The sequence below is a fragment of the Coregonus lavaretus genome, assembly GCF_964263955.1.
Source record: "Coregonus lavaretus genome assembly, chromosome: 3".
Lineage (NCBI taxonomy): Eukaryota > Metazoa > Chordata > Actinopteri > Salmoniformes > Salmonidae > Coregonus > Coregonus lavaretus.
Window position 1 is genome coordinate 32,386,779 of NC_139990.1, and position 24,763 is coordinate 32,411,541.

The window sequence follows — 24,763 nt, forward strand, 5'->3', positions numbered from 1 at the left end:
ATCATGCAAAACTACAAATCACTGTGGGACACTATTATGCTGGCATTTGCTCACATGATTAAAACAAAGATTCCACACACTGTCGCTAGATGGCAGCAAATCGTTTTTCTAGCCACGCCCACATTGTGACATTGCACATTTCCGCATTTGAAAGTACACAGCGAAGTACTTTCTGCTGCAGTAGGACTGTTGATCTGCGTAGTTGAGAAATTGTAATGGCGAGACTGCTATTAAGATACAACTTTAGGGGCTTCTTTGCCACCCAATTCAGGATGGTATCCGAACAGGTAAATGTAAATGACGCACTGACAGTTGTGTTGTTTTGTATAGCTTGCTGGTTAATTTTGTTGCAGCTCCCATAGCTAATAAGTAGCCTAATAAAACTGATAGCAATTTCCTCGAAATAATCCTTGTACTGTTTGTTTTATATTGATAGATTTTATATTGCCAATGTTTGACCATGTTTCCGTTTTATTGTTTTGGTTAACTTGTAGACAAGCCAAGACCGCAATCTTGAACTGTAGTAAGTAACTCAGTATGTGGCAGTGTTGTATATGTTTTGTCAGGAAATCAGAAAGGGGATTTTGAATTTGTCTACGACCGTAGGACCACCATGAAGGCGTAGTCCAACCATGGATGATGTCTAATAAATGCTATGCTATGCCCGTGGGAGTCCCGAGTTCAGATTCCGCCTGTGATTTGTGAGATAAATAAAAAAAATCTCTCTCCCCTCTCTAGCTGGGTGAGCTGGGCAAAGGAGCAGGAAAGGGAGGGGGTGGAGGAGGCTCGGTGAGGGAGGCAGGTGGTGCCTTTGGAAAGAAGCAGGCTGCAGAGGAGGAGCGTTATTTTCGGTAAGTGGATCCTTTTTGTAACCTGGATGACCAGACATATTACTACTATGCTTATGAACCAGGCTATCCATTTTGGAGGAAGGTATGCAAAACTCTTGCCTTTTGACCCCAGTGGACAATGTATGATCATAGTAAAGAAGAATCCCTTTCTCGCGTATGGCTCATGTTAAGCCCACATGAACGCAAGAGTAAATTGTTTCCGTTGCAAAACGTTTAGCAACATAATGGGCGTAATGAATGCACCCCTGGTTTCACTTTTGCCTCATTGAGAAATCAACCAACCTTTTCTCTCCCTCTCGCTCCTCAGTCAGAAGGAGAAGGAGCAGTTGTCTGCCCTACGGAAGCACCATGAAGAGGAGATTGACCACAGCAAGAACGAGATTGAGCGTTTGCAGCGTGAGATTGACCGTCACAAGGGCAAAATCAAGAAGCTGAAACATGATGACTGAGCTCAGTCTTCAGTCCCAGTCACACTGCTTACATTATGCCAAATATCACTCATTGCCTGATTTGGTGTCTGTATGCAGTTGTATATGAAAAAAAATATATGTATGCACTCACTAATAATAATAATAATAATAAGCCATTTAGCAGACGCTTTTATCCAAAGCAACTTAGTTATGTGTGCATACATTTTTACGTATGGGTGGGCCCGGGGATCGAACCCACTACCCTGGCGTTACAAGCGCCATGCTCTACCAATTGAGCTACAGAGGACTACCACTAACTGTAAGTCGCTCTGGATAAGAGCGTCTGCTAAATGACTAAAATGTAAATGTATAGAAGTTACATTCAAAACATTAATAAAGCATTAAAGTTGTATTCCAACTAGGAGAGGTTTTTGTGATTCCTTTCAATACCACTGTAGAATGTTTATCTTGAAATCAGGTACATTTATTTATTATGACAGATGAGCGTTTAATTTCAGGTGTGCAATATTTTTCAACGCGTGAGCTTTGAACTGCACACATTTAGCTGTGACAGGCAGCCCAATCAAATCAAAACCAGTTCTAACACTGATTACAATAATCACATCTCTTCCTCATCCATTTCAAATAAATCTGATGTTTTCACACAGTCCGGTCAGTACGTTAATGCTGTAATTCAATCACAGCATTGTGCAGTATCGAAATCCAAATATATGCTCATTATGAATTTGTAACATGGGACTTTTTATTGGTTGAAAGTAATGTCAATACCGGATTAACCACTTCGATTGGTTACGATTGTGAGGGGCTACATAGTTAGGTGGGGGCGTACTTCTTCGTCGCGGAGTGGTGCTGGCGTTTTGCGAGCGACTGGACCGTCTCGAAAACTGTCTCGTGGGTAGACTCAAACATACTATTCATATTTACCATATTGGATAACTATTTTGGTTAATAGTTGCAAAATATATTTTACGATACTGTTATTTACCTGGAAAAGATAGGTAAGCGTTTGCGAATTATTCATCTTCCACCTCTTGGCGGGTGATTTTGTTTGAATTCTGAAAGGTGTCCAGCAAGCTAACAAGGCCTTTAGCCAACCCTGCTAGCTAGCTAGCTATTTGCTTGGCTAAGTTCATGAACTTTGATACAGGCTTTTATGTTGTTTTTTTTTAATGTTGGTATATCTAACGTTAAACGTTTATTTTTCTGGTTGTAAATGTTCCAAATTGTGAATTCAGTCGAATTCATCTAGCTATGTAGCTAACTAGCTAGCTATTGGAAGGGGGCGGGGCGGGACGGTACTAGCCAAAAAAGACACACCACCCAGCCAAGCTAGCTTCAAAAACATTGTTTACTTGACTGGCTAGCTAGCTTAATCACTGTTTTTGTTTACTGGCTTTTGGCGTTCACTAGCTAACTTGCCCGCGATATAAATTTACTTTTCACTTGTCCCCAGGTATTTGATCTTTCAGACCTCATTGCCTGCATTAAAATGTATGGTTCTGCTTTTCGAATGCATTTATAATATCTTCGCCAATCTGAACTAGCTAGCTGAACTATTTAGAATACTTGCAGAGGTTTAGCTAGAAGTTCCTATTGCAGCATGATCAAATTTAAACCATGTATGTTAGAAAAGTGAACGTTTATGTTCCATACAAGTTGCTAGTGTCTTGATCTGTAAAAGGCAGCTGAAACAAATGTATGTTCTAATGTGGAACAATCTAACTGAAATCCTGTTTTTGTCTTGTCTATTTTCTCTCAGGAGAATGGCTGCCGCTGAGGTGAATGGTAGTTCTGCCCAGGTGAGGGAGGAAGAGGAGCCTATGGAAGTCACCGCTGAATGCGAGCACACCGAGAACTACCAGATACTCATCGATGCCGGACTGCCGGAGAAAGTGGCAGAGAGTCTTGACAATGTATTCTCAACCGGTGGGGAATCTGTCAAACAATGGCTGAGTCTAATGCATTTTCCAAAGAAGCATGATGTTGCTTGAGGTTCCATGAAGTGAAGATAGGCCGGGTTCTAATGGTAGGAATCTGTCTTGTACCCACAGGGTTGGTGGCATATGCTGACCTGGACGAGAGGGCCATCGATGCTCTACGGGAGTTCAATGAAGAGGGAGCGCTGTCTGTACTGTTGCAGTTCAAAGAAAGTGACCTGTCCCATGTGCAGGTGAGTTACAAGGGGAGCGGAATGAAAGAGAATGAATGCAAGTCATTTTGTATGATGAATCATTAGTCATAAGACATTTACATGGAGGGGTCTATACATTTTCCTCTGCTCATAACTCCAATACATTAATCAACTGTGCCTTGGTTTGCTTTCCAGAACAAAAGTGCTTTCCTTTGTGGAGTCATGAAGACGTACAGACAGAGGGAAAAGCAAGGAAGTAAAGTACAAGAATCCACCAAGGGGCCTGATGAGTCCAAGATCAAGGTAAAATGAAGCTGTTTGAAAGTTGATTCAGTTGCAGGGGTTAAAGTTCTCCGTCACTGCCATGGATTTCCATCATATGGATTCTGGAGAGGTCCTTAAATATAGAAAAATCAGTGTAGACCCACAGTAAAAATCTCTGGGGGCTGGTTTGGCAATGACAGCCTAATGAGCCAACAAAAGCATGTCTGTTCTACAACAACAAACATGCCTGATTGTTTGCCGATGTTCAGATAAAGGGAATTAAAGAGTTTTATAATGCGCACCTCCGTGGCGCTCAACTCACAGTGATGTGTAGCCTACTGTGGCTGTTGGCAAAGCAATTCAAAGCCTATACTTTATAGGGATGGGTTTCCCAAAACGGATGGACGATCTTAGTGCTACGATGCGTTTGTGAAACCCAGCTCTGTTCTACTATTTTTGCCATGTAATGTTATTAAAACAAAATCTGAGAACCCCATAGTAGAATAGTTTACCTATTTACCTAGTCTGCTTGTTGTTGTGTGTTCAATTTGAGATAAATATTCCTCTCGTGGCCCACAGGGAGGGTTAAACATGTATTCCTACAAGCAGTCGATGCACAATTAATTTAAATGCAATTGGGGAGAAAAAAACCTTTTGAAAGCCGTTTTGGCCTTTGTTAAAAAAAGAGGTGGATCCCATCTTTCCATTGCTACCACGTTTATTTCTCTACTCATACAATTGCACGTGGCATTGTAAAAAATAAAGGCAGTTACAACCAGAGTTTCAAGCATGGTTTAAGAGCTCTGCTGTGTCTAAAGGGGCAATGACATACTTTGTAATAGAAACCCAAAAAAAATTTTTTTGAGTGAATAATAATTGTAAATAATTATAATTTGAGGCCCTCTTGTTGACCATGGTGGGAATATGTAGCTGTTTTAAAGCTAATTTCTTGCAATTCTACACATGGACGCCGATGACGTTGGTTAAGGAAGCCCCCCGCACCGCTCTGATTTAGAGTGGTTGGGTTAAATGCGGAAGACACATTTCGGTTGAATCGATTCAGTTGTGCAACTGACTAGATATCCCCTTTCCCTATCTGAGTGACTCAAACATAACAAAATAAATGGGGGCCCTATGCCATGACAAAAATACTCCCGAATGCCACATTTTTTAAGTGTTTGATTCTACCTGAATGTCTAGCTTTTATTTGGGTGATTGTTACTTCTCAAAGATGATCTTAATACACTACATGACCAAAAGTCTGTGGACACCTGCTCGTCGAACATCTAATTCCAAAATCACGGGCATTAATATGGAGTTGGTCCCGCCTTTGCTGCTATAACAGCCTCCACTCCTCTGGGAAGGCTTTCCACTACATCATTTTACATTTACGTCATTTAGCAGACGCTCTTATCCAGAGCGACTTACATATTGTTGGAGCATTGCTGCAGGGACTTGTTTCCATTCAGCCATGAGCATTAGTGAGGTCGGGCACTGATGTTGGCCGATTAGGTCAGGCACACAGTCGGCATTCCAATTCATCCCAAAGATGAATTAGATGGGGTTGAGGTCAGGGCTCTGTGCAGGCCAGTCAAGTTCTTCCACACTGATCTCTACAAAGCATTTCTGTATGGACCTTACTTTGTGCACGGGGGCATTGTCATGCTGAAACAGGAAAGGGCGTTCCCCAAACTGTTGCCATAAAGTTGGAAGCCCAGAATCGTCTAGAATGTCATTGTATGCTGTAGCGTTAAGATTTCCCTTCACTGGAACTAAGGGGCCTAGCCCGAACCATGAAAAACAGCCCCAGACCATTATTCCTCCTCCTCCATTCCTCTACAGTTGGCACTATGCATTCGGGCAGGTAGCGTTCTCCTGGCATCCGCCAAACCCAGATTTGTCTGTCGGACTGCCAGATGGTGAAGCGTGATTCATCACTCCAGACAATGCGTTTCCACTGCTCCAGAGTCCAATGGCGGCACGCTTTACACCACTCCAGCTAACGCTTGGCATTGCGCATGGTGATCTTAGGCTTGTGTGCGGCTGCTCGGCCATGGAAACTCATTTCATTAAGCTCCAGATGAACAGTTCTTGTGCTGACGTTGCTTTCAGAGGCAGTTTGGAACTCTGTAGTGAGTGTTGCAGCTGAGGACAGACTATTTTTACGCGGCCTATAGAAAAGTTTGTGGTCATACGCACATCCTTAAAAACATAGGTGCTGGGCTAGTAAAGAATACTAGTAAAGAACAGAAAGGCCCGCACACTGTAAGCTCCCAATGCTCCGCTTTATTGACTACGTTTCGATTCTAAACGGATCTTCGTCAGGTCATAAAACGTAGTCAATAAAGCTGTGAATTGGGAGCTAGCTTAAAGAGTGTCTTGGCTTTTCTGTTCTTTACTAGCTTGTGTGGTCTACCACTTCGCGGCTGAGCCGTTGTTGCTCATAGACGTTTCCACTTCACAATAACATCACTTACATTTGACAGGGGAAGCTCTAGCAGGGCAGAAATTTGACAAACTGACTTTTTGGAAAGGTGGCATCCTATGACTGTGCCACGTGGAAAGTCACTGAGCTCTTCAGTAAGGCCATTCTGCTGCCAATGTTTGTCTATGGAGACTGCATTGCTGTGTGCTCGATTTTTATACACCTGTCAGCAACGGGCCAAAATAACTGAATCCACTCATTTGAAGGGGTGTCCACATACTTTTGTATATATAGGTCCTTTATCTTTTCTACATACATTATCTCTGGTTTTAGTCGTTTAACTTTACACTGAAAAAGGTTTTCCAGCCCACCGAAGATTTTTCTATGCAGAAAAAGCCCTGGGATGTTGTCCAATGGGGTAAATGCAGATTGACAAACCCCATACTTCAGCCTATGTATTTATAGCCACTATGCTGCATCAGTTGGGCTACAGTTGATAATGCTTATTGCTAATGGCACATCTTATAATATAGACCATACATAGGCTATATCAAGGATCATCAATTAGATTCAGCCACGGGACCTATTTTTTTTTTTCTTTTCTTGAGCTGATGGTCAGAACATAATTACAAATAATTTGTAGACTGCAAATTGACCACAAGAAGCCCAAACAGATATATTTTCTAACTGTACTTACATTTGTATACGATCACATGCACTGAGTGTACAAAACATTAGGAACACCTTTCTAATATTGAGTTGCACCCCCTTTTGCCCTCAGAACAGCCTCAATTCGTTGGGCCATGGACTACAAGGTGTCGAAAGCGGTCCACATGGATGATGGCCCATGTTGATCAGGCCTGGAATTTTGTGATTTGAGGTGCCCAATCTACCAGGGCACTAAGGCCATCCGCTAGGGCACCAAAGCCATTAACCATAATAGGCTATTTTAAATTGATTTGAAAACTGAAAAACACTAGCTATTCTGTTAAGAAAAGCATAAGTGTATGTAAATGTACATACAACTGACGCACAAAATGTGTTTGATGCTGAAAATAAGAAGCATTTTAGATCTGCGTTTACCAAACGCAGCAAGATATTTCTTATGCGTTATCTTTTCTTTCCCGTATGAAAAACGAAAAATTATGCGTTAGGGCGTCCCCTATGTTTAACCTGCTAGTTATCTAAGTGGCTGAATTAATAAGGTCACGGGCTCCATTGAAGATCTCACCTCGTGGCGTTGCAATAATCATGAGAACGGTGAGGAATCAGCCCAGAACTACACGGGAGGATCTTGTCAATGATCTCAAGGCAGCTGGGACCATAGTCACCAAGAAAACAATTGGTAACACACTACGCCATGAAGGACTGAAATCCTGCAGCGCCTGCAAGGTCCCCCTGCTCAAGAAAGCACACATACAGGCCCGTCTGAAGTTTGCCAATGAACATCTGAATGATTCAGAGGAGAACTGGGTGAAAGTGTTGTGGTCAGTTGAGACCAAAATGGAGCTCTTTGGCATCAACTCAACTCGCTGTGTTTGGAGGAGGAGGAATGCTGCCTATGACCCCAAGAACACCATCCCCACTGTCAAACATGGAGGTGGAAACATTATGCTTTGTGGGTGTTTTTCTGCTAAGGGGACAGGACAACTTCACTGCATCAAAGGAACGATGGACGGCGCCATGTATCGTCAAATCTTGGGAGAGAACCTCCTTCCCTCAGCCAGGGCATTGAAAATTGGTCGTGGATGGGTATTCCAGCATGACAATTACCCAAAACACACGGCCAAGGCAACAAAGGAGTGGCTCAAGAAGAAGCACATTAAGGTCCTGGAGTGGCCTAGCCAGTCTCCAAACCTTAATCCCATAGAAAATCTGTGGAGCTGAAGGTTGGAGTTGCCAAACGTCAGGCTCGAAACCTTAATGACTTGGAGAAGATCTGCAAGGAGGAGTGGGGCAAAATCCCTCCTGAGATGTGTGCAAACCTGGTGGCCAACTACAAGAACCGTCTGACCTCTGTGATTGCCAACAAGGGTTTTGCCACCAAGTACTAAGTCATGTTTTGCAGAGGGGTCAAATACTTATTTCACTCATTGAAATGCAAATCAATGTATAACATTTTTGACATGCGTTTTTCTGGATTTTGTTGTTGTTATTCTGTCTCACTGTTCAAATAAACCTACCATTAACATTATAGATTTATCATGTCTTTGTCAGTGGTACGTACAGCAGGGGATCAAATAATTACTTTTTTCCTCACTGTATATCTCTCTCTCTCTTTTTGGGAGACCCGACCCATGTGGGTTAAAGATCTGTAATTGTCATTGAAATGAAGCGGTAGATCTGTTCTATGTGCTCTTTCTTTTTCGCGTCTTTTACTTTCGGTTTTGGACACCAGCTTCAAACAGCTGAAAATACAATATTTTTGGTTATTGAAAATAAATTTCATAGAGGTTTAGATGATTCTCTACACTTGCTGGTTTTGTCACAAACTGAAATTAGGCAAACTGCATATTGCATCTTTTTTAGAGGATCTCTGTCTCACGATAGCACATTGGTAGTAATCGGTGACAAATATCAAAGCTAAACATGGATGGGTTTGGTTAACACCCTGCATGGGAGACCAAATGGGATAGCTGTACAGAGACTAACTCTCCCATATGAGCTGCCTCCCAGCCTATTCTTTCTGATAGTGGATATGATGTTGAAGATCTGTGTTTCAAAGCTGCAAATTCAACACTACAAGGTTTATCTATGTTGAAAATTGGTAACCATGGTGATATCATCCTGTGGTTTTAAATTTCACCCTCAAACATTTACATTTTAAAATTCTATGTACTTTCCACTTCACAATATGTTGACAAATTACGTTGAAACAACGTTGATTCAACCAGTTTGTGGCCATTGAAGTTTCCGTCATATTTTTTTTTTGCGGGGCTTTAATTTGTGTGTTCCCGCTCATGTGGTGTAGTTCTGTAGTGGTTATGCTGATGTCTATGTGTTCCCCAGGATCTGCTGGAGCAGACAGGATACACCCTGGACGTCACCACGGGACAGAGGAAATACGGCGGGCCCCCACCAGAGGAAGTGTTCCAAGGAGCACAGCCTGGGATTGGAACTGAGGTAAAGCTGCCGGAGATGCACTATTTTCAAGTAACGTTATTTGAAAGGGTCATCGTGGCAAAGCCTTTGACGGATATAGAGAAGATAAAGGAGTTTGAAAGACTGTGGTCCCAAGGAAGTCAACAGAGGTTTACAGCAACACTACAGTAGTCTTCCCCTGCTAAAGTATCAAAGGAGCTCATCCGATCACATTGTGGAACCCTCAATGATCTAGTCTCTGTTTTCTGCCTTCAGGTGTTTGTGGGAAAGATCCCCAGAGATCTGTATGAAGATGAGCTGGTGCCACTGTTTGAGAAGGCGGGCCCTATCTGGGACCTGAGGTTAATGATGGACCCCCTGTCGGGTCAGAACCGGGGCTACGCCTTCATCACCTTCTGCAGCAAGGATGCAGCAGCTGAGGCTGTGAAACTTGTAAGTCCCTGCAGTCAGTCAATAGTCTTCACCTTCAAAGAACCAAGGGGCTGGTTTCCCAGACACAGATGAAGCCTAGACCTGGACTAAACATCACTTTCAATAAAGAATCTCCATTAAGTGTGCTTTTTTTTGTCTAGGGCTAGGCTTAATCTGTCTGGGAAACCTGCCCAAGATGTGATACATATTTCATTTTGGACCAGTCGTAGGACCTTTTCCAGCTTCCATATCAACCCTGACTAGCAATCTTTCCTCTTGTTGTTTTCAGTGTGATAACTATGAAATCCGGTCTGGGAAGTACCTTGGAGTGTGCGTATCTGTAGCAAACAACCGCCTGTTTGTCGGATCAATCCCAAAGAACAAGACCAGAGAGAGCATATTGGAGGACTTCGGCAAAGTCACAGGTCAGTGAAAGTGTAGACACCCCAATTTGGTTTACATTGTTTTATGTTCTGTGGTTTATCATTGGTCAGATATCAGTCATGTGACGCAGGTCTCTCGTTCTTCCTCCAGAGGGGCTTCAGGAAGTGATCCTCTACCACCAGCCAGACGACAAGAAGAAGAACCGTGGCTTCTGTTTCCTGGAGTACGAGGACCACAAGTCTGCAGCCCAGGCCCGCCGCCGCCTCATGAGCGGCAAGGTGAAGGTGTGGGGGAACCCGGTCACTGTTGAGTGGGCCGACCCGGTCGCTGAGCCCGACCCGGATGTCATGGCTAAGGTGAGTCATGTCTCGCTCGCTCTCTCACAAGCATACTCACTCTAATTTTTCTTGTCTTAAAATAACCTCTTTCTGCATAAACTGGGATCAATATGGAGTTGAATTGTAATGTTTGTGTCATCAGGTGAAAGTCCTGTTTGTCAGGAAGCTGGCCACCCCGGTCACAGAAGAGCTACTGGAGAAGACCTTCTCTGCGTTTGGAAAGCTGGAGCGGGTGAAGAAGCTCAAAGACTACGCCTTTGTCCACTTTGAGGACAGGGACGCAGCTGTGAAGGTGGGTTACTCTTGGTAAAAACATACTCCTTGTTTTCTGTTTTTTAACCTTGCTTTGTATGTGTGATAATGTTTTTGCTGCTTTTCTCAGGCAATGGCAGAAATGAATGGGAAGGAGCTTGGGGGAGAGGAGATTGAGATAGTCCTGGCCAAGCCCCCAGACAAGAAGAGGAAAGAGCGGCAGGCTCAGCGCCAGACCACCAGAAACCCAGGGTGAGGCCACAGAAAGCAACTGTGCTTGACTAATATCAGTTATATCTAATTGAGTAGTAATTGAGTAGTCTCCCATCATGGGATTACATTGAAGCTGATATGTTGTTCCTGTATTCTGCAGGTATGATGACTATTATTATTACCCACCACCACGCATGCCTCCACCAGGTAGGGGCCGGGGCCGTGGTGGCCGAGGGGGCGGTGGCTACGCAGCCTACCCCCCAGACTACTACAGCTACGAGGACTACTACGATGACTACTACGGCTATGACTATCACGACTACCGCGGGGGTTACGAGGACCCCTACTACGGTTACGACGACGTGTACAGCATGAGGGGCCGTGGCAGCCGGCCAAGCAGGGGAGGTCCGCCCCCACCCAGGGCCCGCGGAGCACCACCCACACGGGGCCGAGGCGGCTATGCCCAGAGGGGGCCACCCATCGGAGGGCCCAGGGGTGGCAGAGGAGGGGGCCGGGGGGGACCCTTCCAGCCACAGAGGGGCCGCGGTACCCGAGGAGCCAGGGGGAACCGCGGGGGCAATGTGGGCGGGAAGAGGAAGGCGGACGTCTTCAACCAGCCTGACTCCAAGCGCCGGCAGACCAACCATCAGAACTGGGGGTCTCAGCCCATCGCCCAGCAGCCCCTGCAGCAAGGGGCCGACTATTCTGGTAACTATGGTTACAGTAATGACACCCTGGAGTTTTCACAGGATTCTTATGGGCAGCAGTGGAAGTAGACGCATCAAAAACGGTATTTGGCAAAATAAAATAAAAAGACAGAGTAAAAACGTAATGTTTTTTACTTTTTGTTTTGTTTTTTTGACTTTTTATTCTTCATACCTCGTGGGGGGGGGGCGAGGGGGTAGATATTTCCCTGAGAGAAAAAATGGAAAGACCCCCAGAATTGGCACAACATGATTGGCTGGAATTGCATTTTGGCCTGAAAATGTGAATGTAACCGTTTTGCTGAATCATTTCTTACGGTTACATGGGACGTATGTCTTAAAACGCACATCACTTTTACCTTCCAACATTTTATTTGTTTATTTTAAAGCCAACAATGAGCATTTTAAATGTGGACATTCATTTTCAAAAGTCTGAGAGGCCGTTAAAATCATGATATTGCCTTGCAGGAAAGTTTGTGTCCAAGCCCCTCCCTCCCATTCCTGTATTCCCCTTATTTCTGGTTTCTAATAGTAGCATAGGGACTTGCTTGTAAATAATTGCTTATGGCTAGAGCTTCATATTCATTTTTTTGCCGTGATGGAGAAAATCCACAGGAAGGAGAGCATTTAAAAGTTTTGTAACGTTAAAAGTGTATGTCTAGCATTTCTAGAGGTAGATCAATTGTGTTTTTTTAAACTGATATTATTATATAACTTCGTGTTTTCTTTGAACTTGCCGTTAGAATTTGGCTTACCTTAAAAGCCATATCAGTTTGTTCTCTGATGTTTGTATTTATAACTTTTACCTTTGTTCCATTTCAATAAAACTCAGTTGAGCATCATTCAATTGTCAGATACCTTCAAATTCAATGGTGTCATTCAGTATATGAGTCTACTTCTAATCCTACCTCAAATTTCACATTTGAAAAAAGATTTTGTCTGCTTTTTGCTCAAAGAATAAATCAAGAGACGATTAAATTGTCATACCTAAAGACTGGATGTCAGAGAGCACAAATGTTTGAATGACTGAATAAAAAAAGGATTATAACCCTTTATTTTCCAGGATATCCCACCCTCTTATGATGATCTGATGAAAGTTAAAAGATATACAAATGAAATTAACATAATAGTTGTACATTTGTACACCGATGCAGATTTTTCTACCTCACAATCTTTTACATTGGACTCTACATCAAGACCAGAACAACCAAGAATGTAAATGCATTCCCCTTCCCTGAAGGCACTGGATCAGTTGCAACTCACCTCCTCTCAAACACCATGAGGCCCAATTACACAGTAAAATAAAATAAACACGCAATTTATCAGAAGTAACGTCTGTGCTGCTGCTGTACGTTTTGTCTTTTGCTGCGGTAGCAATGACCCTTCAAGCCCTGCTGCTAATAGTAAATGCCTTTGGTCCCATGATATTATTATTATTAGTCTTTTATGTTTTGTCCTTTTATTCCAACTTACCCAGGTGGTGAAGCAAGAGCGGCATCGCTTGAGTGAGGAACGAACTCACCCTGAACTGTGTTCCTTACAAAAGGCCCGGGTGAGCTAGTTTAGAGTACTGTCTCTCCTCGCCTACAGCTGCGACTAAAATCAAAGGGGAGCGATTTCCAGCTGAAGTCATGCCATGCTTGTTATTGTTGCTAATAATATACTATTGTGAATGATGTAGGCCTACATTTAAATTGATTATTTTTGTGGATATCAATCCTTGCATCCTCAAACTAGGGTAATGAAGCTTCTAAATAATTGCATTGTTATTATAAATCTAGACAAGACAATTACTTTCTCCAGATTTGAAGTTGGGATGTAGCCTAGTCATCCTGATTGACCAAGGAGTGGGTGGTAGGTCACAGTAGTATTAAAGCCATTTGGCCACATTACTCCGAAGCAGATTAGACTTTTTAATGCACGGAATGAAGTGGACAAAAGCAGACAGTCAGACACTAGGCTTTTATAAAGGAGATGGGCCTAAACCTCCAAACCAAACGAACACCTGTCACTTAGGCTGCGTCTAAAATGGCACCCAATTCACTACTTTTAAACAGCCCATAGGGCCCTGGTCAAAAGCAGTGCACTACATGGGGAATAGGGTGCCATTTGGGATGCAAGCCTTAGCGACACCCCATTGTGATAATCGCTTCAGCTGTCCCCATGCCACATTCTTTTGAAAAAGGATTTATTGTCTTAATCTCAAGGCAACTTGCTCAAGGAAAGCAAGGGGGACTAGAATTCCTTTTTTTTAAATGACAAAGCATATGTTTTATTGGGCAATTATAAACTCTGACATTGACCTTCTGTATGATGGATACCTGTTACTACTGTGGTAATTGATAACTACACTGATCCCAATGCATTTGAAGATTACAATTTAGTCAACGGCTGGGCAAGCGATAGACAAGACGGTGCCTGGAAATTGGTATTTACATTTCAAATCCACAAGAGAGCAGTGTCTGTATTTGTTTCACAGGTGTGCCTTATCGCACAAGCAAATTTTATTCATGTTGCCCACAATTTAGCTTTGTATTAATGTCTAATTGAAGGTATATCAAAAGGATGCTATTTAATAAGAGTAGTTGTGTTTTATATGTTGCTTCTGTCACCAGACTGTAGGGGAGCTTCCCTCAAGCTAGCCCTCACCCTACCCTACCTGTGGACCAGTTAGGTTCATACAAATGGAGTAGACTTATGGGTAAGGTGTCATTTGTTCTTTTTCTATTCTGTTGTGTATTATTCATCTATAACATTTGAAATCGGAGCCCTTAATTTATATTACAGTATTTTAAAGTAAATCCATTGAAGATGCTCTGAGATATGTGATGTCAATCATTCACTGATATTTGCGTAGAATATTCCAGTAGGATTCCATTGATAACCTAGCATTCCATATTTTTTTTTTGATTCCATTGAGGTGTTGCCAAACCTATGCTATGTTTCACAGGAATGTCTGATATTGGTTGATTATGGCGTTCTCTGTGGCTCTTTTACAGCCCTCCCCCTAAGGAGACCTTATTTTTTTCCCAAACTTTCAGCCTGGGCCACAGTGGGCATAGACATCTCCCCTGATGAACTCGTGGCATATTTGCGAGCCCAGGCTGATGAAAAGACTCCAAGGCTACTCTACTATGTTGAACTTCCTGTCCCCATACCTATTGTCTCTGATGCTGGTCTGTCATGGCTGCTGCTGGCTACCATGCTTACAGAAATGGAAGGTGAAAATAATATTTTTCAATATATAATCTTTATCTTTTATAAATTATATTTATTTGTATGGACACTGAGTTGCACTGATTAGTCTGTGGATTTGTTCTGGTGATTTAATGTTTTCCACATCCCTATGCAGGAGTGGTCAGAGGCAGACTCCCTGTCTAAGCAGCTACATCAAGGCCTGGACCTTAAGGATAGCCTGGCCGCACGGGTGAGGGAGGTCATCCAGCGCCTGGAGACCCTGTAGGAGGCCAAGAGAGCCGTCCGCGACAGGCACCGTCACCACCACTGTCGCTCTGGCTCCTCCACCCGACAGCCTGCTTGGACACCAGCCGGAGACCCGGCAGAGACTATGAAATATGAGGGGAACGTTGGACCATGTTTTGCATTGAAAATGTAGGCAGACATTTTTTGGGGTCAAGTAAATTGACTCTTGTTATACTTTGGGATTTCAAGACTGGTGTTGATGTATGTGAAAGGTGGGATATGACTTGACAAAAAGTGACAGTGCCCTTTTCCATTGAACATGTACACCTATATGACACTGGGGCCTGTTTGGCTCAGTTGTTAGAGCATGGCGCTTGCAACGCCAGGGTTTGATTCTCATGGGGGACCAGTACAAAAAATGGATGCACTCGCTACTGTAAGTCTTTCTGGATAAGAGCATTTGCTAAATGACTTAAATGTAAATCATTTGTCATTTTACATTTAGCAGATGCTCTTATCCAGAGCGACTTACAGGAGCAATTAGGGTTAAGTGCCTTGCTCAAGGACACATCGACAGATTTTTCACCTAGTCAGCTCGGGGATTAGAACCAGCGACCTTTCGGTTACTGGCACAATGCTCTTAACCACTAAGCTACCTGCCGCCACCCCTCTTATCCAGAGCGACTTACAATTACTGAGTGCATACATTTTTCATACTGGCCCCTGTGTCTAGCGCTTACATTTTAGAAAAGGGTTTGAGGTTGTGGAAATTTCATCTTCTCAAGTCTGAATTTACAAACTCTGGTTTCTCATGAGCATACACCTCATCATTTGACCAGAGAAGAAAAAGAGGACACTATCGGAGATGGTGTGATCCCAAGTTGGAATGGCGTTTCGGGACACATCTGTCCATGGAGCTTGAGGTGATGCCATGTTCTGGGCACTTCATGAGTGGCCCAGTGTCACCTTTGCTCTGGTTGTTGGCTTGCTTGTCATACTATTCATCAGCAAAAAAATAAAATAAAAAATCAGCCATAGAATCATCAAGAGGATTCAAAACCAGGTGACTGACCAATAGGTTTCTTAATAGATTTGTCTGGGGGTTTATAAGATATTTCTCCATACAGTACACATGAGCATAACTCGTATTTTGGAGAAAAAAAATTATATAACTTGCAGCAATGATTAAGATAGTGATTTTCATTTCAACCTCTGCCGCCTCAGATGCAGTACACTGCGGACATGCAGTCGATGTTTCAACAAGGATTTAGTAGTTGATCGTGCAGCTGTTGACTGTCCTGTACAGGACTGCCCAACCTAGAGGACGTTCTCTATGGACTGGCGTGGAGGAAACTTCACGGGCTCCGAATCTGACGAGAGCTCCCTTCCCATGAACGCGCATATACTTCGATGTGTCCGATTGAAAACGGCTTTTTCTGTGCACAGGCAGTGAATGGTAAATGAGGGAAATGTGGTATATTTTTGAGCACCCAAAAATATTTTCGCCCATTTCTATGTTTTAATCAACAACAACTAAAAAATAGAATAATGTTCAAAGTATTGTCAGTTTTATAGTGAAGCTTTTACATCAACTAGCCATGTTTTATGCAGTTTATTGAATGGTTTGGAAAATAATTCAAAGGGCAACATGAAACCTGACCTGTACTATTAGCGATCACAAATCTTTATGTATTATATATTTGATTGACATGTAGGGCCGGTTTCCCAGAGACAGATTAAGCCTAGTCCAGAACTAAAAAGCATTCTCAATGGAGATTCTCCATTAAAATCATTTTTTTGTCGAGGACTAGGCTTAATCTGTGTCTGTGAAATCGGCCCGTAATGTTTATTGAAGGTCCCTATTTTTATGTGTGTATTTGCGCGCAAAAAAACTGCATTGAGTCATGTGATAGTGGATGTTGTGACGTCAGATGAATGAAGCCGAGATGGCGGCTGCTGGAGGAGAGCCCTCTGCCCAAAGTGGTCCGGATGATTTGTTCAATCATTTCTACACAGAGGTAGGATACGTTTAGGAAATATATGCTACTCAATTTGTTATGTAACCTAATGCTATAGATTTGACAAATTCCGATCATTAATGCTCTGGATTTGTATTTATGGGGCCTATAAGCATCTGCTGGCTAAAAAGCTCGAGAGGCTAACGTTAGCTAGCTCAGTAGCTGACACTAGTTAGCTCGTATAACATGGTGTGCATTTACTAGCTAGCAATTGCTAACACTAACAGCTGTGTTGTTGATTCGCCAGAACACTTCTCTGTGATCCTAATACGCATATAGTTTGGTAAACCACTATTTTGTTTTGTCAGTGTAGATGAATTTTGTTTCGCTTTCTTAAACAGTGGTGAAATGTTTGTACTTGGTCTGTTCTCTTTCAAGTATTCGTTTCGGTATTTCACTTATGGGATACGCCCCCAACGTATTCGTCAGAAGCCTTTATTACACTACGTGCTCTAGCTAGCAGCAGATCCGACCTGCTTGTTTACAGCTGTACTAGGGTCTTACAGGCTTCCTGTGTAGATTAAAGACACTGCAGAGCCAGCGCGAGATATGGCTTGGAAAACGTACCAGAGCAGTGTCATTGTGCAAAATGGTACACATTATCATCTGGATATGTGAGCAACATTCACATTCTTCTACCATTTCTGTCCCATCTATGTATATAATTTGATTCATATGTTTGATAAATCCAATGTACACCACGCAGAACGTACTGCAACACAATGCTGCAAGGCAAATGCAGCGTTCCATTGGGAATGAATGTTCTTCTGGTGTACCAAAACGCAATAACGCTGTCAGTGTTAATCTCACTCCGTGGTGTTTTATGCTGTGTTTAGACGAGGTATTCAAAAGCTGTCATACCAGTCGGCATAGTGTCTTCCGTAGCGGCTGATGGTATTCACCGCCAGCCTCAACGGCATTTACCGTCGTGCTCTCATTGAAAACAATGACATCCGGTTTGCCGTCTAATGCGTACCATGTAAACACAGCATTAATCTACGCTGGAAGCCTGTCGGATCTGCTGGCTAGTGCTCTGGCATGAATGTAAACATGCTCAGTTCCGTCTATCCAACCTTCCCCAAGTGGACTCATGAGTCCTGACAGATAATGCCAGCTGGCTAGTGAGAGGGATCAAGATTATGTAAATGTCCACGAGTGAACTTCTGTGACCTTACCTAATATGACATGACCTTGTCCAACAGGTAAAGCAGATAGAGAAAAGAGACTCTGTGCTAACCTCGAAGCAGCAAATAGTCAGGCTGCTCAGACCTGGGTCGTCCTACTTCAATTTAAACCCCTTTGAGGTAAGTGGCTAGTTCCTGTCACATGCAGCTGTAGTTGATCTGTTATTATTGTAACAAGATTGATATGTAGAACTGCATTGAAGGGTCCTTAGTACAACACCAGCGACCTCATCAAGAAGTTCAGGCCTCTTGGCATAATGACTTAGGTGTTGTGCTGACATGCATCGTTGCAGGTTTCAACCCGTTTGAGATCATTGCTGAAGGTGCTGACATGCATCGTTGCAGGTTTCAACCCGTTTGAGATCATTGCTGAAGGTGCTCTATTGGTGTCAGAAGTTAAATGGCTTTAACGTTGTGTGACCATTGTGTCTGGGCAAGATGATAAAGTGCAAGAGTGTTTCTCAAAGGAAAAGGGGTAGTGTAACATCCTTTGTACAACACCAGCGACTGTCAAGAGGTTTGGATCGCTTGATGTAAATAGGTATTTTACTGACATCTGTGTTGCTTAGGCTATGCAGTGTCAACTTTGCTTTTAGTGAGATGCCTAATTTAAATTTCAGGTGTTACAAATCGATCCAGAGGCAACAGATGAGGAGTTGAAGAAGAGATTCCGAGCGGTAGGTATACTACATCTCTGACAGAAGGTACCGGAGTATCTGATCTTGGACCAACAGATTCCTTGATAGCTTACAGGCCATAACACTGTTGAACAGCTAACCCTAGCTGTCCACCTGCACATACCTGCTGTTCACATTCACCCTATTAAGAGACTATTTGCACTGACTCTTTACACCCATCCCATACATGCACACACACACTTCACTCACTACCATCACTGCTGCTTTTATTTATTAGTACTGATCACTTTATCTACTGTACATAACGGTCATATTGACATAGTACATGTCATAGTACATACTGTATATTCTATAGTTTATATTTCCCATCCCGAGTAGCGCAGTGGTCTAAGGCACTGCATCTCAGTGCTTGAGGCGTCACTACAGACCCCCTGGTTCTATTCCAGGCTTGTTTGGCCGGTGTAGGCCGTCATTGTAAATAAGAATTTGTTCTTAACTTGACTAAATAAAGGTAAAATTAAAAAATATATCTTAAAACTGAAAGCCTTAATGGTGAAACAGCCACGTCCGTTTGCGATAGATATTACAACAACAAAGAAGTTACTGCAAATAAAAAGCCTGACCGATATGGACGTTTTGGGTCCGATATCGATTTTAGGGAGGCAAAAGTCAGATTATCGAAATATCTGCCGATTATAGTTTTTTTGAGGTCGAATGAAAAATACCTTTTTAACACCATTGATGTGCCAAAAGATGAACAGATACTCTAAATTATGATTTCTTAACTAAATATTAAAATTAACATTATTTAACATTTTTATTTGTGGTTTACATGATGACCACCAAAAGCAACGATATCCTCTATAACTACGAATGTAAATACAAAACACTTGTTCAGTTGACCTTCTTAGGTACAACGTAAAGGTTTGTCTGTGGCAGTGGATAAGAATCCAGAAGTATATGTGCTGAAACACCACAAGCACATTTATTAACAAGAAGGGCTGAATTAATTAACCTTTGTCTCAAAGTAAATCTGAAGCTGCGCTGTTCACAACCTATGCAGTGAAATGGTGTAACTTGCAGTTTGTGGTGTCACCACTAGATGTCAGCATTTGTATTGAGTAGATTCATTACAGCGCTTTACAACAGTCAAAGGTCATGTAAAGAAACACTTTATGGCAACCTAGCAATGATGGTCGTCACTAGTTACCACAGCCACAACGTCATAAACCCCGCCTATTTCTACAATTTCTCTTCTTAAAATGTGATTTTAAATCTAACCTTGTTACCACACTGTTAACCTCATGTCTAACCTTCAAATAAGACCAAAAAAGCATGATTTCTTTACGATATAGCCAATTGTGACGTTGTGGCTATAGTAACTAGTGGAAACCCAATGAGAGCTTGTTACGACAAGCACATGCTAGCTATTTTTTAGGACAATGTTTTCTTACTGAAACCATAATGTAAATCAGGGGCGCAACTTTGGTTTTAGAAGTGGAGTGGACAACTTTTTATTTGTATTACATTTTTTATCCAGTTGGATAACCACTCCAAACTGCCTACCCGACCGCTCGGTGGCGTCCGCATGGTCCTAAAGAACACTCTTGCCTGGTTTTGTATCACATTTAAATGATAAAACTGGGGACAAAAATGCAATTTCTGAATGTGGGGGGACATGTCCCCCTCATCCCCAGTGAAAGTTGTGCCCCTGATGTAAATTACACTGTTATTCAATACAAAATGTATTAGCTATATTTCAACTGCAAATGGCATGACTGAAAACGTTCATGCAGTAAAATGGTTGCTGCGTTGGTTTTAGTCGCACACATTATAATTTAGAAAGCTAACAACAATCTTATCTCATTATGAATGAAACATTATTAAATGGAAGAAGTTTAGAACCACCATGACTATTCCTAGAGCTTGCCGCCTGGCCAAACTGAGCAAACGGGGGAGAAGGGCCTTGGTAAGGGAAGTGACCAAGAACCCGATGGTCACTCTGACAGAGCTCCAGAGTTCCTCTGTGGAGATGGGAGAACCTTCCAGAAGGACAACCATCTCTGCAGCACTCCACCAATAAGGCCTTTATGGTAGAGTGGCCAGACGGAAGCCACTCCTCAGTAAAAGGCACGTGACAGCCCACTTGAAGTTTGCCAAAAGGCACCTAAAGGACTCTGACCATGAGAAACAAGATTCTCTGGTCTGATGAAACCAAGATTGAACTCTTTGTCCTGAATGCCAAGCATCACTTCTGGAGGAAACCTGGCACCATCCCTACGGTGAAGCATGGTGGTGGCAGCATCATGCCGTGGGGATGTCTTTCAGCGGCAGGGACTGGGAGACTAATCAGGATCGAGGGAAAGATGAACGGAGCAAAGTACAGAGAGATCCTTGATGAAAACCTGCTCCAGAGTGCCTAGGACCTCAGACTGGGGTGAAGGTTCACCTTCCAACAGGACAACGCAGGAGTGGCTTCGGGACAAGTCTCTGAAAGTCCTTGAGTGGCCCAGCCAGAGCCCGGACTTGAACCCGATCTAACGTCTCTGGCGCCTATCACTTATTTTCTTGTGTTATTTTTATTTGTACTTATTTCACTGCACTGTTGAGAAGTAGCTTGCAAATAAGCGTTTCATTGCACTGTTTACACACCAACATATCCTGTGTATATAATGAATAAACTTTATAATTGATTCTCACACTGACAAAAGCTAACTATTTTTCTCCTTCCATTTCAGTTGTCCATCTTGGTCCATCCAGACAAGAACCAGGATGATCCAGACAGAGCACAACTAGCCTTTGAAGGTAGAAATATGAACGCAGGCACAATATGTCTACATCCATTAGCCGAATACATTCAAAGAGTTCTTAACAACCCCAATCCCACTGTATTTCTAGCTGTGGACAAGGCATACAAAAACCTGCTGGACCCGGAACAGAAGAAGAGGGCAGTTGATGTAATCCAAGCAGGAAGGGAATATGTTGAGCATAATGTGAGTAACTGACCGCCTGTCCCTCTGTTCACACGTCTCATAGGTAGCTACCCAAATGGCTCCCTATATAGTGCACTACTTTTGACCATGACCCATAGAGTGCACTATAAAGAGAATAGGGTGCCATTTGGGACATAGATTTACTGTACAATTGTATTAATAGTATTGAAGCTACTATTACAGTTTTAAAATTCATGTTTTGTAGTAAAAGTGTCATGTGATGTGGCATCTTCCATTGCAACAGATGAAAGAGAAGAAGAAACAGCTGAAGAAGGATGGGAAGCCTCAATTCGTGGAGGAGGATGACCCAGAAATGGTATTGACAAGTGGTTAAATATAATTTGTAACAGATGTAAGTCTGTTTGTTTTAATATTGGGCTTATTGTTATTTTACTAAGGAAACCACTTCTCTTGATCTAACCCTCAGTTCAGACAGGCGGTGTACAAGCAGACTATGAAGCTGTTTGCAGAGCTTGAAATCAAGAGGAAGGAAAGGGATGCCAAGGACATGCATGAACGGTAACAGTGCCATTTCAGTCAACTGAATATTGTACATGAAGCATTTGGAGGTATATCGTTGAAATACAGAACATATCAGCACAGAACACTCAATGTTATTGCATGGAAGGTGGGTATTGTTTGTAATACTTGTCAAATATTTTGGGGAGAATTCTAGGAATACATGGCCCTCAGAATGTCTGTGGTCTTTTGGTGTCCATAAGGAGGGAATACCATTCAATGTTTCATGTTATTTTTCTCCTCAGGAAAAGGGCAAGAGAGGAAGAAATTGAGACGGCAGAGAAAGCTAAGAGAGAGAGAGAATGGCAGAAGAACTTTGAGGTATGTTGAAAAAAGGTTGTAATTACATTTGAGTGAAAATTATATTTTGAGCAGTAAACTTTGATCAACATCACCCAAAATAAGCTGGGATGAGGAGGGACGAAGTACCTAGTGTTGAATAGCTTCTGGCTCTTCAGCTGTATAACTGAGATTCAGGGATATGGCGTTACCACCAGCAGCAGGGTAAACTGCAGATACTCATAGTTGTTGTAGAAGTCGTCCCGATATTGCGGTTTACTTCATGCATCGCTGACTATACCTTACATCTTTTGCCATTTTGTCACAAGGAAACAAGGGATGGCCGAGTGGATAGTTGGAGGAGTTTCCAGGCAGGCAAAAGCAAGGCTAAAAAAGAGAAGAAACCCCGGTCGTTCCTGAAACCTCCTAAAGTCAAGATGGAGCAGAGAGAGTGATGTCTGTTGAGGTGTGATGGTTAAGGATACTACCCAAAGTGTGTACTTGCACACTCCACTTGTTTAAAAGCATAGGAGTGGTGTTTAAGTATTGGTTGGAGGGAGTTTCCACCATTGTAAAAATCCATGCGAGAAGGTTTGCAAGTGCACACTTCGGAAGAAGGGTGGAGAATCGCGACTCAACCCAACATTCTTACTTACACTTGACAGTGCATCCACCCTCCTGAGAAATGTACTTTTGTGCTCGTTTTGTAATGTACATAATTGTGATCTGCAACCTCCATGAGAGCATCACTGACTTGCCTCAATTAAAGTAGGAAAGATAACAGGATATCTTCCATTTCTGTAACCACCTTAGTTTGCCTGGACTTCTTGTGCTGTATTCTTTTTTTTTATATACCTTTAAATAAAAGCTTGTTTGTAACAAGTCTATTTTGTGGTCTTCCAAGTATTGACTCCGAAACGAGGCAGTCTAGTTGAGGGTAGAATAATGACATCCTTAGGTAATGACTGCCTGGTATGGGTTCGTCAATAGGTACTAGATACTATAACATATGAAGGAATTCTTCCCTTACTGTGAAACACAAGGAGACTGTCCAGCCGCTCTTGGAGGACAATGGAAGTAGATTTCAGAAATGCTTCTTTATTATTTCTGAAAGAGTGCCTGAATATTCTCTTCTCTTCAGTTTACTCCTCTATCCATGCACCTTGGTTGGAGAGCGAGGTAGCGACAGCATCTCATGTATCCCTTTCTTGCTTTGCCTTCATCAGAATGTCAAATCCACAGTGGGTTGGGATTCCACTACACAGAGGCAGCGTTCTATTCCCTATATAGTGCACTACTTTTGACCAGAACCATATGGCTCCTGGGCAAAACACATGACAAAATAGGGAATGGGGTGTCATTTGGGACAGAGACATAAAGTCAACTCTTATTCCCATGTTGATGCCCCTGCACTCTTTTCTTTAATACATTGAAACGAGTTGCCCCAATTGACCAATGGTTGTGACCCTCTAGCCATCATCTTTATCGTAAGCACAGTGTTCTTCCTTAGCAGTAGCATTGTGCATCCATTCTGTTTTCATATCAAATGTTTGAGTGCAACACTGCTGCAATTAATCTACAGTACCACAGAAAGTTGGGGCCTAGTCTGTCAGAGCTGTTTTTGTCAGTTGAACTCTAATCGTTACACTATATCAATAGAAATGTCCAATATATTCTTATTGGTCATCTATGAGTGATCAAGTTATAAATGTCCAAAGAGAGTCGCCAGTTTATGCTCTTGCAACATTGCCTTTAATAATCATTAATTGAAAATACATTCAATTGCATTTGGCAGAAAGACAAATTGTGACAAGGGCCCAAAATTATACAAAGTACATTTACTTAGTGCGTAAGTTGTAAATCCGTTCAATGACACATATAGGATACAACATCAGGCTATTCAAGTCAAGGGCCCTGACACGGTAGTCTAGTCTAGAGCAGAACATTAACAAGTGAGCGCACGACAAGACAGGACTGACTTACCAGCACTAAATGACAGTGTTCTCCACTGCTACAGAAAAGATCAAGCAATTGAAATGCATCTTCACATTCACTTACCCACTGGCATAATGCAGTTTCTCTGAACCCCCGCAAGGGCAGAGTTCTTTTTGGAGGGTTACTGTGAATTATCTATTAAATAAATAAAAAGTAGACGTCGATGACAGGTGCCTGGGCCCCCCTGCTTTGCAGGGGTGTCCGGTAT

The 24,763-nt window shown here is 42.5% G+C and overlaps 3 protein-coding genes and 1 long non-coding RNA gene across 7 annotated transcripts; all 4 read left to right on the forward strand.

Annotated features, from left to right (window-relative positions):
• Positions 1-133: 133 nt before the first annotated feature.
• LOC311112353 (ATPase inhibitor A, mitochondrial-like) lies at positions 134-1,682 on the forward strand. The gene is made up of 3 exons (XM_084155435.1): positions 134-287; positions 739-851; positions 1,159-1,682. Exons 1-3 carry the CDS (start codon positions 216-218, stop codon positions 1,298-1,300), a joined length of 327 nt encoding a protein of 108 aa, XP_084011561.1. The 5' UTR covers positions 134-215; the 3' UTR covers positions 1,301-1,682.
• A 440-nt stretch (positions 1,683-2,122) lies between these two features.
• On the forward strand, positions 2,123-12,348 carry LOC311110859 (heterogeneous nuclear ribonucleoprotein R-like). 3 transcript variants are annotated; one of them, XM_084153452.1, is made up of 11 exons: positions 2,123-2,280; positions 3,042-3,208; positions 3,334-3,452; positions 3,609-3,716; positions 9,112-9,225; positions 9,460-9,636; positions 9,905-10,040; positions 10,150-10,355; positions 10,480-10,629; positions 10,720-10,841; positions 10,963-12,348. In XM_084153452.1, exons 2-11 carry the CDS (start codon positions 3,046-3,048, stop codon positions 11,576-11,578), a joined length of 1,911 nt encoding a protein of 636 aa, XP_084009578.1. In that variant the 5' UTR covers positions 2,123-2,280; positions 3,042-3,045; the 3' UTR covers positions 11,579-12,348. The 3 variants fall into 3 exon arrangements, with proteins under 3 accessions (XP_084009578.1, XP_084009580.1, XP_084009579.1); XM_084153454.1 differs by having other exon boundaries at positions 2,126-2,173; XM_084153453.1 differs by having other exon boundaries at positions 2,129-2,177.
• A 637-nt stretch (positions 12,349-12,985) lies between these two features.
• On the forward strand, positions 12,986-15,934 carry LOC311120049. Its single transcript, XR_014612067.1, has 4 exons — positions 12,986-13,058; positions 14,122-14,207; positions 14,548-14,727; positions 14,859-15,934. It is a non-coding gene; the product is annotated as an uncharacterized lncRNA (long non-coding RNA).
• A 314-nt stretch (positions 15,935-16,248) lies between these two features.
• Positions 16,249-23,445, forward strand: LOC311106520 (dnaJ homolog subfamily C member 8-like; the record flags this gene model as incomplete). 2 transcript variants are annotated; one of them, XM_084148873.1, is made up of 10 exons in its annotated part: positions 16,249-16,385; positions 16,861-16,947; positions 18,150-18,251; positions 18,752-18,808; positions 21,508-21,574; positions 21,668-21,762; positions 22,007-22,078; positions 22,190-22,281; positions 22,527-22,602; positions 22,890-23,445. In XM_084148873.1, 10 exons carry the CDS (start codon positions 16,383-16,385, stop codon positions 23,013-23,015), a joined length of 777 nt encoding a protein of 258 aa, XP_084004999.1. In that variant the 3' UTR covers positions 23,016-23,445. The 2 variants fall into 2 exon arrangements, with proteins under 2 accessions (XP_084004999.1, XP_084004998.1); XM_084148872.1 differs by lacking the exon at positions 16,249-16,385.
• Positions 23,446-24,763: the final 1,318 nt, after the last annotated feature.